General features: G+C 48.0%; 1 protein-coding gene and 1 long non-coding RNA gene across 4 annotated transcripts; one reads left to right on the top strand and one right to left on the bottom strand.

Annotated features, from left to right (window-relative positions):
* The first annotated feature begins 7911 nt into the window (after window positions 1-7911).
* On the top strand, window positions 7912-13591 carry LOC134933260 (uncharacterized). 3 transcript variants are annotated; one of them, XR_010179659.1, is made up of 11 exons: window positions 7912-8775; window positions 8867-9238; window positions 9322-9505; window positions 9779-9906; window positions 10180-10307; window positions 10581-11109; window positions 11383-11911; window positions 12185-12312; window positions 12586-12713; window positions 12987-13114; window positions 13388-13591. It is a non-coding gene; the product is annotated as an uncharacterized LOC134933260 (long non-coding RNA). The 3 variants fall into 3 exon arrangements; XR_010179660.1 differs by having other exon boundaries at window positions 10180-10708; window positions 10982-11109; XR_010179658.1 differs by having other exon boundaries at window positions 10180-11109.
* A 1127-nt stretch (window positions 13592-14718) lies between these two features.
* LOC134934666 (uncharacterized) lies at window positions 14719-17385 on the bottom strand. Its single transcript, XM_063930046.1, has 5 exons — window positions 17306-17385; window positions 16617-17136; window positions 16379-16540; window positions 15780-15908; window positions 14719-15704 (listed from the first exon to the last, which is right to left on the bottom strand). Exons 2-5 carry the CDS (start codon window positions 16882-16884, stop codon window positions 15016-15018), a joined length of 1248 nt encoding a protein of 415 aa, XP_063786116.1. The 5' UTR covers window positions 16885-17136; window positions 17306-17385; the 3' UTR covers window positions 14719-15015.
* Window positions 17386-17880: the final 495 nt, after the last annotated feature.

Raw genomic sequence — 17880 nt, 5'->3', positions numbered from 1 at the left:
CATCAGAACCCATTCCAGATCCTTTCTCGACCTCACTGGTACTCTCACCGAAACAGACTGCTCTGGTCAACAACAGGGTCAACAGGAAAACACGGACTGCAGTCTCTTGGGGCGAGTCCATCTTAGGAGGAGAAATAAAGAGTTTTAGTGGGGGAAAGAAAACAACTAGAAGGGAAAGAAAACTTGGCGCGACAACCGCCTCCGATCTTGTGGTTCTCTGTGCTCAGGTGTCGTGACAACAGTCCTGCCTCTCAGCCTTCCCGGAACGGACACTCCAGTGATATGGTTTCCTCCACACTCTGCTCTTTGTCACGGGCTCTCTCTGGGTCAGCGACCTTCTTACAGTGGGACGAGTGGACCCAAGTCTCTCTTTCGGCAACCTTCAATGCTGTCGTGCTGGTCAGTAAGACTTGGTACGGTCCTTCCCAACCTGAGCGTAGAAAATTCCGAATCATTACATAATCCCCAGGTTCAATGTCATGACAATTACTGTCTGGCAGATCAGGAATCACCAGCTTTAGATTGCTATTCCGATTCCTCAACTGCTTGCTCATCTTAACCAAATACTTTACAGTGACTTCATTGTTACATTTCAAATCATCCTGGGGGTCAATCATTACATGGGGTTGTCGACCAAAAAGAATTTCAAAGGGGGACAGATTAAGAGGGGGCCTGGGAGTGGTTCTGATGCTGTACAATACAAGTGGCAAATCTTCTGGCCACAACAATCCAGTTTCAGCCATTACTTTGCTCAACTTGTTCTTAATAGTGCTGTTTACTCTTTCCACTTTCGCACACGCCTGTGGGCGGTACGGAGTATGCAGCTTACTATTAATTCCCATTAATTTGCACATTACCTGAAAGACTTCACCTGTAAAATGGGTACCCCTATCACTTTCAATTATCCTAGGGATACCATACCTGCACACAAATTCCTGCACGATTTTCTTTGCAGTAAACGTAGCGGTATTTGTGGCAGCGGGGAACGCTTCAACCCAATTTGAAAACACATCAATACAAACCAATACATACTTTCAATTTCTACAGGGTGGCAATTGTATGAAATCAATTTGTATTACCTGAAAAGGGCCGTCCGTTGGCGGAATATGGGATGGTTCTGTTGGTATCGCCTTTCCAATGTTCTTCCTCAAGCAGGTGAGGCATGTCATCGCCCTCTTACCTGCATGGGAAGAAAATCCTGGTGCACACCAGTAGGCTCTTACCAACTTGCACATAGCTTCTTTACCTAGATGTGTTCTTTACCTAGCCCATGTGCCGCCTCCGCTAAACTCAGAAGGTATGCTCTGGGTGCCACTGGCTTACCCTGTCCATCTGTCCAGAGTCCTGAGGACTACTGGCCATATCCTTTTGACCTCCAGACTGCCTTTTCCTGTGGAGAACACAAATCTTGCATTTCACTCAATTTCTGTGTGCTGACGGTATTGAATACCATCAGTTGTGTGATGTCCGTCTGTCTGGGGGTACTGGCTGCTAATTTAGCAGCTTCGTCTGCCCGGCTGTTACCAAGTGACAATGGGTCTTGGCTGTATGTGTGGGCTTTACACTTGATAACAGCCACTCTGTCAGGTTCCTGTATTGCTGCTAAAAGTCTTTTGATGTGGGTCGCATGCGCCACGGGTGTGCCAGCTGCCGTCATGAAATTTCTGAGGCGCCATAGGGCCCCGAAATCATGCACTACTCCAAAGGCATACCTAGAATCCGTGTAAATATTGGCTGACTTACCTTTAGCCAATTCACACGATCTGGTTAGGGCGACCAGCTCAGCAACTTGTGCTGAGTGAGGTGGGCCCAGGGGTTCTGCTTCTATGGTACCTTTGTCATCTACGACTGCGTATCCAGTACACAAGTCTCCCGAGTCCGTCTGTCTGTGGCAACTACCGTCAGTGTAGAAAGCAAAATCTACACCTTCCAGTGGGTTGTCACTGATGTCAGGCCTTGCAGTGAAATTTTGGGTCAAATATTCCATACAGTCATGTGTGTCAGTGTCTGTACTAAATCCTCCTTCACCATTACTCTCATCCCCCACCCTTTGTGCCTGTCCAGGCACACCTGGGAGATACGTTGCAGGATTTAGTGCGCTGCATCTCCTTATGGTGATGTTTACAGGGGCCATTAGTGCTAATTCCCACCTTGTAAACCGTGCGGATGAGACGTGCCTGGTTTGGGCAGAATTCAGTAAGGCTGACACTGCATGAGGTGTATGGATGGTCAGGTTGTGTCCTAGCACTACATCTTCGCTTTTACTCACTAGCAATGCTATCGCTGCAACACTTCGCAAGCATGTGGGGAGGGATCGTGCTACCGTGTCTAGCTGAGCGCTGTAGTAGGCTGCCGGCCTGCTGGCATCACCATGCTTCCGGGTTAAAACACCTGCCGCACACCCAGCACTTTCTGTACCGTACAGTTCAAATGGTTTCCCATAATCCGGCATACCTAATGCTGGTGCCTGCGTTAGGCACTATTTGAGTCTCTCAAATGCCAGTTCGGACTCAGTGCGAAATCCGGTCTGGTTTGTTTGATGAGACTATCTCTTGTAAAGGTAAGGCTAGTATGGAAAACCCTGGGATCCAGTTACGGCAGTACCCACACATTCCTAGGAAAGTGCGAATCTGTTGCTGGGTTTGTGGCAGAGTCATGTCGCGAATCGCCTGTACTCTATCAGCAGTGAGGTGTCTCAGTCCTTGCGTCAAGCAATGTCCCAAATATTTAACCTTGGTCTGGCATAATTGCAACTTATCCTTTGAAACCTTGTGTCCTGTATCAGAAAGATGAAGCAGAAGCTGTTTCGTGTCTTTCAAGGACGATTCGAGTGAATCAGAACACAGCAGTAAGTCGTCTACATACTGTATTAATACTGATCTGCTCTCAGGTTGAAAGGATTGTAGACAATCATGCAAAGCCTGTGAGAAAATACTTGGGCTGTCAATGAAACCTTGTGGTAAACGAGTCCAGGTGTACTGTACTCCTCTGTATGTGAATGCAAACAAATATTGGCTGTCAGGGTGCCGAGAAGAAGGCGGAGCAGAGGTCAATAACAGTGAAAAATTTCGCAGTGGGAGGGATTTGCATAAGGATGACGGCTGGATTTGGCACTACGGGGAATTGGCTCTCAACTATTTTGTTGATCCCCCTTAGATCCTGCACTAGCCTGTAACCCCTCCCCCCGCTCTTTTTCACAGGGAAGATGGGACTATTGGCAGTGCTGGACGTCCTAACCAGAATGCCCTGTTGTAGCAAGCGCTCTATTACTGGGTAAACTCCTAACTCCACCTCTGGCTTCAGAGGATACTGTGGGATTTTTGGAGCTATCCTACCATCTTTTACTTGGACTACTACAGGAGCTACATTTGCCATTAATCCAGTGTCTTGTCCATCCTTGGTCCAAAGTGACTCCGGTATCTGGGAAATAATTTTCTCTACCTTGGACGGACACCTATCTGTAACAGCAGTGTGTGACATTAGCCTTTGTGGGGAGTCTAGCATATCCTGTACTTCCTGAGCGTGATTCTCGGGTATATCTAAGAACACACCTCCAGGAGTACAATATATGACACACCCCATCTTGCACAGTAAATCTCTCCCAAGTAGATTAGTCGGAGTCGATGCAGCTAGCAGAAAGGAGTGCTTGGTCTGCAAAGGCCCTATCATAATCTCTGCTGGTTTGCTTAAAGGGTAGTGTTGTACTACTCCTGTTACTCCCATGGTTGGAATTGTTTTACCAGTGGTCTTCATACCCACTGTTGAATTTAACACTGACTTGGCCGCCCCCGTGTCTACAAGGAAAGGTAGAGATCTACCAGCTACATCAATTGTGACCTCGGGTTCACTTTCAAGGCTCGCAATTAATTTCACTGGCTGCAGACTACAGGCGTGGCCCCACCCCTATTGTATGTGGTGACCTCCCCGCAGCGCGTTGGCAGCTACAACAAGTGAAGGGGGTAACTGGGAATTTTCAGAGACTTGCCAGTCTCTTTTTGGTGGGTACCTTCTTGTTTCCCCTGCATGTGGCTCATAACTCCGTCTCTGCGGTCCCTGATCCCAATTACGTGTGTCATGTCGTTGTCTAGGGGGTTGATATACCTTATGTGGGTCGTTAAACATACAATTCCGTGCATAATGCCCTTCCCTCTGGCAGGTATAACATTTTATCACATTTGACTTACCCACAGGGGTCTGGGGCTTAGGCTGAGGTGGCTTCGTTGTAAGGGCTTGTATACTTACTGCCATCAGCTAATCGCCCTGTGACTCCCTGTGTCTCATGATGTTCCGATCATGTTCAAGAGCGGTCTCTCTCAAAGCAGCCACCGACATACCTCTCCAGTTGGGTTGAGTGGTCTGTACCCTTGTCCTTAACACTTCCTTTAAACCATCCATTAATACAGAAACTGCTACTTCCCTATGGTGCACATTTGTCTTAATGTCTTCTATTCCAGTGTACTGTCGAAGTCAGAAAAATGTCTCAATGCACGTTGCCATATTTGCACCGCACACTGGTCCGTGCTGCGCATGCGTGCGCTCTCCCGTGGAGGCGCATACCCGCAATAGCGTGCACTCGCAGGCGCGGTATGCGTATTTACGGTAGAGTTTATATAGTCGTAGCGTGCGACTCATTCGTTACATATTTTCACAATTAATGTAGTTTATAGATCATGGTCCCTTTGATAGATTCTGAAAGTTTGGTTAAAATACAATGTCCCAGAGCTGAGGAATCCCTCTTTATATCGTACGAAGGGTCTAACAGGAATCATACAGCAGTGTTTGGTACCCATCGGAAGAGTATTTAATTAGCAATATTCCGGTGTTGGTTTGGAGCGTATTAATCGCTCGTGCGAATAGTTATGGACATGAGAAGTTTATGTCCATTTCTATTATTTACACATACTCAGGTATGCGGCGGGAAACCCAGTTTCCCACCCACCTGAGCTGTTGGAAATCGTCACAGCCCACCTGTATGAATCACCCTATGACCTTTTGTTATAATGCAGGGCCGAATTCCTTCGGCCAATGGACAATGGGATTGTAGGACCAGGAGATTGCATTGTGTGTGGGGCATAAATAGGCAGGCCGACCACATCCAGCTCTCACTCTCTCATCAACGGTTATCTGCTGATAGCCGGGAGCTGGATATCGAGGCGCAGGCGATCATACCCTTTGTGCGTAAGTTTCTCTCCGTAATCATTGTCTTTCTGTGAGCCAATCTCTCTCTCTCTCTCTCTCTATCTCTCTCTCTCCTCTTTTCTCTTATATCTCTCATAGTATTATAGCATTGTATTGTATTGCATTTAGGTCAGAGTAGTATTGTCTTTTTGTATTTTAGTTCTGTGGTTAGGAAGTCTCTGTTATATTGTAGTGTATCATTTGTACTGTTATCCCCTTTTACAAGTATATTAGATATAATACAGTTAATAGGCTTTGGAACCTAAACCAGTATCTGTGTATTTTCTATAGTGTTAAGTGTTCACTTGAGCGTCGGTGACGCTCAAGCAGCTTTGTAGTTAGTCAGGTTACACAAGGTTGCACTTACACCCTGTACTCACATTAAGGTATTCTTTGTATTTCATTGGTATAAGGTTTTATCATAAAGGTATAGCGTTGTGAGCGTCTGCACCGCTGGTGACCTCCTCGTGGTCTCGAGCGTAAGCTACGCCATAGCGAATCATTACTCTAGTCATAGCCAATAACGTGTCCTGTGATCCCTGGGCCGTGAGCGAACGTGACGCTTGAGCGTCTCGCCTACGGCTGAGCGATCGTTACGCAACTAGCGTACCATTACGGTACTTCTTAAGTAAACAGCGTACAGTGTTCTTAGCTTCATAAAGGGTTGTTTATACGACAAAGGAATTTAGCATTGTCAGTACCTAGCCATTTCCTGCAGTGCCCGATGGAAATACTCAGAAGCAGTTTCCCCTTCTTTTTGTCTTATGGAGAAGATTTTGTTCCACTTGACAACAGTTGGGAAATATACTCCTAACTGCAGGTTGATACGTTTTACATTGTCCTGATTGTACTCATCAGTGAGAGGTACCTCTTCATCTAACCTACAATCAGTGATAAACTTCGCAGAGTCGATATTGGGGGGGCAAGCATGCCCTCAGCAATGTTCGCCAATCTTTGTTATTGGGTTCTGCGGAGTTACCTAATTCTCTAATGAACCTTTGGCTTGCAACTAGATCTTTCCTAGGATCAGGGAATTCAGACATAATTGTTCTTAATTCTGTCCGGGAAAAGGGACAATGCATTGCAATGTTCCTGACGGGAGTGACTCCTGTAGCATCAGTTTTTCCATTTGGGACTGCAATTACCCTGACAGGATTAAGTTCAATCACACCACTCTGGGTTGATTCTACAATGTGTGGTGTAATTGTTTCTGCATAATGTACAGTACCGTACTTACCTGCGGACACGACCTCACCTGTCCCTCCACTAGGGGCCTTTGCTACTCCTCTTACTGGTTGGGCCGTGCCCACTGTAGTCTCTCTTATGGTGGCTGCTAGAGAGAGTGCCGATATTGTGGTAGGCTCATCTTCCTGGTCGCAGTCCTGAGGGAAGTTTAAGACAGGATACAACTTGCACGGGTTAACATTAGCATCAATACACTTATCTACTTTACTCTTATCATTTATACATTTATTAAGTGCACTTTTATCATATACCAGTATGCCATTCTCTGTAGCCACTTTCTCTCCTGTTATGTATGGTGGTGGTGGTGCGGTAGCTATCAGTTTCCTGATAGGATTGGAACCAGCTGCTTGAGCTAATCCTCTTTGTATCTCGCCTTCCTGTTGCCATAACTGTAAATAATCATAATGTCTAATCCGTTGCTTGCCAGACTTTATTAGACATATCCTTCTCCTTAAATTTTGCAAAACCTCAGGATTAAAACTGCCTACCCTGGGAAACTTCTCCCCATCGTTCACAGTCATACGTTCCCACTCATTGCACAAAACCTCTGCGTGTGATCCATATTTTTCACACATTATGTACCTCGCTGACCCGACTGGCCGCGGAATAATATCAACCTGAACCTTGGTTGATCGTCCCTTACTTGAGCAACTGGCCCCCATTCTTTGCAGGTATTGCCTTCTCAGCGAATTCCTACAAAAACCACGTTCCCAGAGGTAAGGCGATGGTGAAAGTCCAACGAGTGCCTTCACCCACTCTCGCCCACGTCGACCAATATGCCCACACACTGCTTCAGCGCTGGCGTACTCAACCCAGGGCCCCTATGTGACCTCTACTTACTGGGGCGTGTGGGAGTATGCTACCCTCCCCAGTAAGTATCAGTTGCTGGAGAATTCCTGAGTGAACAGCGAACCTCCCTTAAAATAAAAAAAAACCTACACAAATCACGTTAGAATGTACAAATAGGGGTATTGCTGTCGAATTCCTGAAATTGTCGAATTTCGGGACTTTTTCGCCAAAAAAAAAAAATCGACAATGCAATCCAGTACTTTACGCCAAAAAACGGACATTCAAAATTCGACTTTTGGAAATTCGACTTTTGTCAAATTCGACTTTTTTTGCAATGGTACAAATGCTGCAATTCAACCAAAGTCTATTCAATGGAAGTTTGGAAATTCGACAACAGTGCTTTTAGACAGCAAATTCGACATTTTCAATCCGCCACACTTTGGTGGGTGAAACTAATAAAAAAAATTTAAAACACTTTTTTTTTGGTGTTTTTTTTTTTTGTAATAGCATATCTATTTATATTAGGAGGGATTAGGTACTTGGTTTGTCTTTTTTGGAGGCACAAGTATTATTTAATTGATTTTTTAAAAGAATATTTTTTTCTTCACTCTCCTGAGGGAAATGTACCCATGATTCCACAGTTTTACCCAGGATACACTTCTGCAAAGCACCTCCTATCTCCTCACTCCCGGTGTGAGACATTCAGGGAGAAGGAGCCATTACAGTCAGCTCTGTTGTGGAATCGTTTTTTTAGGAAAATTCCTGCGTTTTAAAACACATTCCTATTTTTGTACTGACTACAATAATGGAGCCATTCTCTGACCAGATTGTGATGTTCATGCTGGCTGCAAGCATGGAGGAAAAGAGTGCTGGTGAACATCAGGATCAAGATCAGCAAATGTCTGCATTGGGTGAGCCAGTATTGCGGGTTTCATTTCCACGTCCACGCCAGTATCGCACTAGGCGTGAACTGGAGGATCTCAGCGAGTTCGAGGTGATACAAAATTATCGCTTATCGACTCGCGACATATATTCGCTGTACGCTCTGTTGGAGGCCTGTCCTGGAACCTCGGGCACGGTCCAACCGTGCAGTCAGCGGTTTCCAGAAACTGCTGGGTACGTTACATTTTTTGGCGTCAGGCACATTCCAGCCTACACTGTCTCAAACATGCGGTTTTTCACAGTCGACACTGTCGCGCTGTATAACCCAGGTCATTAGGGCTTTCCGCAAATTGACCATCCAGTACATCACATTTCCAGAGACGGATAGCGAATGTCGTGAGATCAAATTAGGCTTTTTCACCAAATACAAATTTCCCAATGTGCTGGGCGCGATTGACTGTACCCACGTGCAGATCGGACCGCCACGGAATTCAGAAGAATGTTTTCGGAACCGAAAACATTTCCATTCCCTGAATGTACAGGCGGTCTGTGATGTCAACATGAGATTTTTGAACATTTTTGTGGGATTTCCTGGATCGTCTCACGACTCCTTCATCCTAAGCCAGTCATCACTGTTTGACAAGTTCGAAACAGGAAACATGCCTGGTGGCTGGCTGCTAGGTATGTATTTAAATTGTTTTTATTTTATATTATTTTATTATTTTTTTATTATTTTTTAGATTAACTACCATTTTTTTCCTTTTCTATATAGGTGATGCGGGTTATCCAAACAAATCGTGGCTCTTGACCCCATTGTCTAATCCTGTTGGTAGAGCAGAAAAACGTTACCAAGAGACACACATTGCATCGAGGCAAATAATTGAACGTACCTTCGGTGTACTTAAAAGCCGGTTTCGATGTTTAGACACTTCCAGCGGTGCTCTTTTGTACTCACCGGCGAAGGTTTGCGGCATGGTAAATGCATGTTGTATTTTACACAACATATGTGTCGCAAACCGTTTGCCGGTGACTCTTCGTCGCAGTGCTTTCCGACGCGGGAACCGTTCTTCTGCTGTACCGGTGGGTATGGATGAAGGAGATGATTCCCGGCGGACAGTGATACAAAACTTTTTTTCGGTTGCCTGTGAGTATACTTATAACATTTGTATTATTGTGTAAACTGACATTGTAATATTCTAAAAAAACGTCTTTATTTATGTATTTCAGAGTTTTACGTCCTGTTGATGTGCATTCCCAGGCCTGTTTTGTCCTGTTGACGAATCGTTACCCCCTGTTTTCTCCTGTTGTTGGTTTGCTGCAAATTTTGGACCATTTTATCCAACTCTACCATGGGCGACCTACTTGTGATGTGGACCTGACCCTCCGCCATGTAGCAGACAACCCCCCTCAGGTGAGATGTATTTCCCTAAACTCCCTCTTGTCCAAAATCACCCCGGCATGTCCAAAGTGCAGCCCTCCGGCATTTGCAAAACTGCACATCCAATCATGCCCTGATACAGCAATGCTTGTCCGGGAATGTTTGGATGTGTAGTGACGCAAGTGCCGGAGGATTGCATTTGGGCCCACTGTAACCTGCTTGTGTCGTGTCGATTGTACCTCTTCTTTTCAGTACCAGGGTGACACTTTACCATTAGCTGGAACCTCATACTGTTCTCTTCCACAGGTCTTGCGGTGTTTCCTTCCCAAGTGGCGTGGATGTGAAGATACACACAGTTCCAATGATGTTCCATGGGCAACCAACTTGTGATGTGGACCTGACCCTCCGCCATGTAGCAGACAACCCCCCCTCAGGTGAGATGTATTTCACTAAACTCCCTCTTGTCCAAGTCACCCCGACATGTCCAAAGTGCAGCCCTCCGGCATTTGCCAAACTGCACATCCAATCATTCCCTGATACACCAATACTGGTCAAGGGAATGTTTGGATGTGTAGTGACGCAAGTGCCGGGGGATTGCATTTGGGCCCACTGTAACCTGCTTGTGTCGTGTTGATTGTACCTCTTCTTTTCAGTACCAGGGTGACACTTTACCATTAGCTGGAACCTCATACTGTTCTCTTCCACAGGTCTTGCGGTGTTTCCTTCCAAAGTGGCGTGGATGTGAAGAGACACACAGTTCCCCTGATGTTCCATGGGCGACCAACTTGTGATGTGGACCTGACCCTCCGCCATGTAGCAGACAACCCCCCCTCAGGTGAGATGTATTTCCCTAAACTCCCTCTTGTCCAAGTCACCCCGACATGTCCAAAGTGCAGCCCTCCGGCATTTGCCAAACTGCACATCCAATCATTCCCTGATACACCAATACTGGTCAAGGGAATGTTTGGATGTGTAGTGACGCAAGTGCCGGGGGATTGCATTTGGGCCCACTGTAACCTGCTTGTGTCGTGTCGATTGTACCTCTTCTTTTCAGTACCAGGGTGACACTTTACCATTAGCTGGAACCTCATACTGTTCTCTTCCACAGGTCTTGCGGTGTTTCCTTCCCAAGTGGCGTGGATGTGAAGAGACACACAGTTCCCCTGATGTTCCATGGGCGACCAACTTGTGATGTGGACCTGACCCTCCGCCATGTAGCAGACAACCCCCCCTCAGGTGAGATGTATTTCCCTAAACTCCCTCTTGTCCAAGTCACCCCGACATGTCCAAAGTGCAGCCCTCCGGCATTTGCCAAACTGCACATCCAATCATTCCCTGATACACCAATACTGGTCAAGGGAATGTTTGGATGTGTAGTGACGCAAGTGCCGGGGGATTGCATTTGGGCCCACTGTAACCTGCTTGTGTCGTGTCGATTGTACCTCTTCTTTTCAGTACCAGGGTGACACTTTACCATTAGCTGGAACCTCATACTGTTCTCTTCCACAGGTCTTGCGGTGTTTCCTTCCCAAGTGGCGTGGATGTGAAGAGACACACAGTTCCCCTGATGTTCCATGGGCGACCAACTTGTGATGTGGACCTGACCCTCCGTCATGTAGCAGACAACCCCCCCTCAGGTGAGATGTATTTCCCTAAACTCCCTCTTGTCCAAGTCACTCCGACATGTCCAAAGTGCAGCCCTCCGGCATTTGCCAAACTGCACATCCAATCATTCCCTGATACACCAATACTGGTCAAGGGAATGTTTGGATGTGTAGTGACGCAAGTGCCGGGGGATTGCATTTGGGCCCACTGTAACCTGCTTGTGTCGTGTTGATTGTACCTCTTCTTTTCAGTAACAGGGTGACACTTTACCATTAGCTGGAACCTCATACTGTTCTCTTCCACAGGTCTTGCGGTGTTTCCTTCCTAAGTGGCGTGGATGTGAAGAGACACACAGTTCCCCTGATGTTCCATGGGCGACCAACTTGTGATGTGGACCTGACCCTCCGCCATGTAGCAGACAACCCCCTCTCAGGTGAGATGTATTTCCCTAAACTCCCTCTTGTCCAAGTCACCCCGACATGTCCAAAGTGCAGCCCTCCGGCATTTGCCAAACTGCACATCCAATCATTCCCTGATACACCAATACTGGTCAAGGGAATGTTTGGATGTGTAGTGACGCAAGTGCCGGGGGATTGCATTTGGGCCCACTGTAACCTGCTTGTGTCGTGTCGATTGTACCTCTTCTTTTCAGTACCAGGGTGACACTTTACCATTAGCTGGAACCTCATACTGTTCTCTTCCACAGGTCTTGCGGTGTTTCCTTCCCAAGTGGCGTGGATGTGAAGAGACACACAGTTCCCCTGATGTTCCATGGGCGACCAACTTGTGATGTGGACCTGACCCTCCGTCATGTAGCAGACAACCCCCCCTCAGGTGAGATGTATTTCCCTAAACTCCCTCTTGTCCAAGTCACCCCGACATGTCCAAAGTGCAGCCCTCCGGCATTTGCCAAACTGCACATCCAATCATTCCCTGATACACCAATACTGGTCAAGGGAATGTTTGGATGTGTAGTGACGCAAGTGCCGGGGGGTTGCATTTGGGCCCACTGTAACCTGCTTGTGTCGTGTTGATTGTACCTCTTCTTTTCAGTACCAGGGTGACACTTTACCATTAGCTGGAACCTCATACTGTTCTCTTCCACAGGTCTTGCGGTGTTTCCTTCCTAAGTGGCGTGGATGTGAAGAGACACACAGTTCCCCTGATGTTCCATGGGCGACCAACTTGTGATGTGGACCTGACCCTCCGCCATGTAGCAGACAACCCCCCCTCAGGTGAGATGTATTTCCCTAAACTCCCTCTTGTCCAAGTCACCCCGACATGTCCAAAGTGCAGCCCTCCGGCATTTGCCAAACTGCACATCCAATCATTCCCTGATACACCAATACTGGTCAAGGGAATGTTTGGATGTGTAGTGACGCAAGTGCCGGGGGATTGCATTTGGGCCCACTGTAACCTGCTTGTGTCGTGTTGATTGTACCTCTTCTTTTCAGTACCAGGGTGACACTTTACCATTAGCTGGAACCTCATACTGTTCTCTTCCACAGGTCTTGCGGTGTTTCCTTCCCAAGTGGCGTGGATGTGAAGAGACACACAGTTCCCCTGATGTTCCATGGGCGACCAACTTGTGATGTGGACCTGACCCTCCGCCATGTAGCAGACAACCCCCCCTCAGGTGAGATGTATTTCCCTAAACTCCCTCTTGTCCAAGTCACCCCGACATGTCCAAAGTGCAGCCCTCCGGCATTTGCCAAACTGCACATCCAATCATTCCCTGATACACCAATACTGGTCAAGGGAATGTTTGGATGTGTAGTGACGCAAGTGCCGGGGGATTGCATTTGGGCCCACTGTAACCTGCTTGTGTCGTGTTGATTGTACCTCTTCTTTTCAGTACCAGGGTGACACTTTACCATTAGCTGGAACCTCATACTGTTCTCTTCCACAGGTCTTGCGGTGTTTCCTTCCCAAGTGGCGTGGATGTGAAGAGACACACAGTTCCCCTGATGTTCCATGGGCAACCAACTTGTGATGTGGACCTGACCCTCCGCCATGTAGCAGACAACCCCCCCTCAGGTGAGATGTATTTCACTAAACTCCCTCTTGTCCAAGTCACCCCGACATGTCCAAAGTGCAGCCCTCCGGCATTTGCCAAACTGCACATCCAATCATTCCCTGATACACCAATACTGGTCAAGGGAATGTTTGGATGTGTAGTGACGCAAGTGCCGGGGGATTGCATTTGGGCCCACTGTAACCTGCTTGTGTCGTGTTGATTGTACCTCTTCTTTTCAGTACCAGGGTGACACTTTACCATTAGCTGGAACCTCATACTGTTCTCTTCCACAGGTCTTGCGGTGTTTCCTTCCCAAGTGGCGTGGATGTGAAGAGACACACAGTTCCCCTGATGTTCCATGTGCGACCTACTTCTGTACAATTCAACTTCATATCAAATATTTTTTAATAAAAACCACAGAAAACTTCTCTTTTTAAAAATTTATTGAAGAAAAATTGTATTTGATTATTGAAATAAAAATTGAAAGGTAATAAAACAAAAAAGTAGTTTGTTATTCTTTATATTCTTTTCTTGTGTAGATAGATATCTGTGGGGAAAAGAAAAAAAGTATATTAAGTAAAGACAATAAAGTCATGTTCATTTCTTTCCCAAGAACATTTGTGGAACCACACAGCCCAGCATGACCCATTGATGGGCTGTGTGGTTCCACAAAGGCAGGCGGTCCAAAGTGGAATAGTGGCGTCAGTGGTCAGCATTTTGACACGCTAACATTTGTGGAATCACATAGCCCAGCATGACCCATTGCTGGGCTGTGTGGTACCACAAAGGCAGGCGGTCCAAAGTGGAATAGTGGCGTCAGTGGTCAGCACTTTGACACGCTAACATTTGTGGAACCACATAGCCCAGCATGACCCATTGCTGGGCTGTGTGGTTCCACAAAGGCAGGCGGTCCAAAGTGGAATAGTGGCGTCAGTGGTCAGCACTTTGACACGCTAACATTTGTGGAACCACACAGCCCAGCATGACCCATTGCTGGGCTGTGTGGTTCCACAAAGGCAGGCGGTCCAAAGTGGAATAGTGGCGTCAGTGGTCAGCACTTTGACATGCTAACATTTGTGGAACCACATAGCCCAGCATGACCCATTGCTGGGCTGTGTGGTACCACAAAGGCAGGCGGTCCAAAGTGGAATAGTGGCGTCAGTGGTCAGCACTTTGACACGCTAACATTTGTGGAACCACATAGCCCAGCATGACCCATTGCTGGGCTGTGTGGTTCCACAAAGGCAGGCGGTCCAAAGTGGAATAGTGGCGTCAGTGATCAGCAATTTGACACGCTAACATTTGTGGAACCACATAGCCCAGCATGACCCATTGCTGGGCTGTGTGGTTCCACAAAGGCAGGCGGTCCAAAGTGGAATAGTGGCGTCAGTGGTCAGCACTTTGACACGCTAACATTTGTGGAACCACACAGCCCAGCATGACCCATTGCTGGGCTGTGTGGTTCCACAAAGGCAGGCGGTCCAAAGTTTCTAGAATATATACATTGAAACATTGCTCTACTCACCTTGGTACGCACAACACGAACTTATGCCGTCCACTTCAATTTTCCACCCAATCCTATGAATAAGCCAAAAACACACACTCGTGAATAGTAAATTCACACAACAGTGAAAGCCTATTGTACACCATTACAAAAAGGATTTTTTGGGTAAAAGAGTGGTATCAGAATTGCTCTTTGGCCCATCATACATGTAGCCACAAGGAGCTTTCATCCGTTACCACACGCGCCCGCATACATGCCCGCGCATGTATGCCTACACAAAGCTCCTTGGTAGTACCCGGTCACGGGTGGGGAAGCCCAACAAAGAAAAAACAATAGTAAGAAAAAAAAAAAACTAATGGGAGGGGAAGAAAGGGATACATGAAAAACATAGAAGTAAATAAAACAATACGACCGGGCTTATGGTGGAAGTCTGTCCGGATCCTGGTGTTCCTCCTGAGTGTGGGGTGTCGATGTCCTGGGAGGCTGGGTAGTACGTTGACTGGGCCTCTGTGCCCATGCGGCTGTAGATGTGGCGGCCGGTGGTGGAGGCATCTGGTGGGTGGAGTACATCCCTGTATATCCCTGGTACATCTGTGACTGTCTGTACTGGGATGGTAGTTGAGGAAGGGTACGAGGTGTCCTTGTGGCTTGTGACGGCGGAAATGGTGGATCACCAGCATGTTGATGAGCTGGTTCTGGGAGCTTGTCATAGATCATCTGCAGTGTGGTTGCGATGAGCTGTTGGCTGGATAAGGATTGTCGATGGCTCTCCGACATGTTGGTATTGCTGTGTGCCAGACATGTTGTGTTCTCCACGAGCCGGCTCATGGATTCGGCCAGAATGTGAAGGACGTCCATAGTCTCCCTATGATCTTCCATTCTGACCTGTAGCATTGTGGCCGTGCTGTCGGCAAGAGCCTTCTGCATTTCAAGCAGACTGTTTGACATCTTCTCCATTGTCCTCTCAATGTTGTCCAGTCTGCTTCCAACAACATTTGTGTACGTATCCTGGCGGGAAGTAATCACCGATGCCAGGGTGTGAACCCTCTGAACAGTTGAGGGATTCTGCCCTTCCTGGACGTCTGCCACCACTTGCATTTGGGCAGCTGAAAAGAAAATTAGAAAATTTAATACACATTCATCATACATTTGTTTGAAGGCTCACAATTCTATTTACTCACACAGGGATGTAGCAACTGCAGCCTGCTGCACTTCCACCTCGTCATCCTCTGACGACTCCTGTAGGAGGAGATCCGGCCTGTAGTAGGAACCAATTCCCAAAGCTAGTCCGCTGCTGGTCCGTGGCACCACTGTTTGCAAAATAAATTTTTGTTTAAGTTAATAAACTATACAAAACTGCTGAAACCCCCCCTCTCCACACCCCCAAAAATTAAATACAAACCTTCTCCATCCTGTGGTGCCGCTGCTCCAGGAGCTTCACTTGTCCTCGTATCTGAAGACTTTTCAAGGGTCTGGCTGGATACGTCTGCACGGCTGTCCTCAAACCCAAGAAAAGTCTCGTCTGTTAACCCTGTAGACTCAAACAGATCGGGTGATGGGTCCACAAGGGTTGTGTCTTGAGGCTCTTCAGTCACAGTCCCAGAGCTCCTGGAGATACGACGATCTGGTGATGACCTGCGTGCAGGAGCTGTAGTTTGGCGCCCATCTTATGGTGTGGTCGCCAACGGTGTATGGCGCACAGGTGAAGTTCTGTGCGCTGATGTCTGGCGCACAGGTGATAGTCTGCGCGCCGATGTCGTCTAGTGCACAGGTGACAAACTGTGCGATGACGATCTCTGGCGCACAGGTGAAGATCTGCGCGCTCCTGATGCTTGCTGCGCAGGTGTCGGCCCGCGCGCTGCTGTCGATGCCTGCTGCGCAGGTGTCGGTCCGCGCGCTGGCGATGTCCTGCGCGCAGGTGATGTCCTCTGGGCAGGCCTGTCTGAAAAAAAAAAAATCACATTAGCAAGTACAAAACAATTTTTTCGTTAATACAGCTCATCTGAATTTATTCTTACCATCAGGCCTCCTTTTGGACTGCTTATCTCCCGCCTTCTTCCGTCTTCTGGGCGGTTCTTCCTCCTCGGGAAAGCCAGCAGGACGGCTAGAGTCCACACCTCCGCGAACTCCTTCGACCATGGCAGGGTTCATGCGCCTTCTAATAACATTCTCCCAGGGTAGCCACTTCAGGTTGAGAGCCGGTCCACCTCCCGTAGCGGTCTCATGTCGGCGCTGAATCCCCATCTTCTTTTTGGTCTGTCTGCGGCAATCACTGTACCGCTTCATGCAGTTTCTGGTGCTCCGGCGGTTTCCAGATACTGCAGTGACTTGGCTCGCGATGGCATCCCAGATGTTTCGCTTTGTCCTAGCTGCTGTGGTCTGTGCCCTTGGTCCATACAGAACGTCGTAGGACCTGTCGACGCCATCCACTAGAGCACAGTTTTCCGCCTCAGTGTATCTGGGGCCACACGGCTTTTTCGGTCCTGCATCTTCACCAGAGGCTTCCTCCTCCGACTGCTCCTCTGGCTGGCTTCTTGCCTTTAGGGATTGAAAAAAAAAAACCACATGCATTTAATAAGATCGGTGTGTACCTGTGAGTGTCAGTATCCCTGGCATTGCGCACATATACCTGTAGGTGTGCATGGCAGTGCGCAAACTAGGGTGGGTCAAGTTGGATGCTATTTGTGTCTGCAGGTGTTGTCAGTACCTTTCTACTAGGCTTTTTCTTAGTCTTCTCATGGGCCCTTGACGACCGCGGCTGGTCACTGTGTAAGAGACCCGGCGGGCCTTCGGCGCAACGCTGTCGGCACTCGCGAGTGCCGTACTCACTCCGCGCCCGCTGCTGACTCTTATCTTCGGGTCAGTGATGATCCCGGATCCCTCGTCCCAGTCGGTGGCCCTTCCGTCTTCGGGTCAGTGATGATCCCGGATCCCTCGTTCCAGTCGGTGGCCCTTCCGTCTGAAAGAGAAAGGCAACTGCGCTAAGGCCCCGAAAGGGCACTGGGGAGAGGGGGGGGGGGGAAAGGCAATCGGGCAGGCGCTCGCTGAGCTAAGAGATGGTCATCATCGGCACTTGTGGCCTCAGACTGGTTACACCCGCGTGCGAAGCACGGTGGGTGCAACCCGGACGGAAACGCCCTACGAAACCAGGGGGGGGGGGGAGGGGGGGGGGAAAGGGGTCACGTACGGTACACAAAAACGGACTCGAGCAAGCTGTCCTCACCGGGTATATGTTGGTCCCCTTGCTGGTCCGATGTCTTGGATCTCGGCACCTGGGACGAA

This window comes from Pseudophryne corroboree, chromosome 6 (genome assembly GCF_028390025.1).
Source record: "Pseudophryne corroboree isolate aPseCor3 chromosome 6, aPseCor3.hap2, whole genome shotgun sequence".
NCBI lineage: Eukaryota > Metazoa > Chordata > Amphibia > Anura > Myobatrachidae > Pseudophryne > Pseudophryne corroboree.
This window is presented reverse-complemented; position numbering and strand designations above follow the sequence as displayed.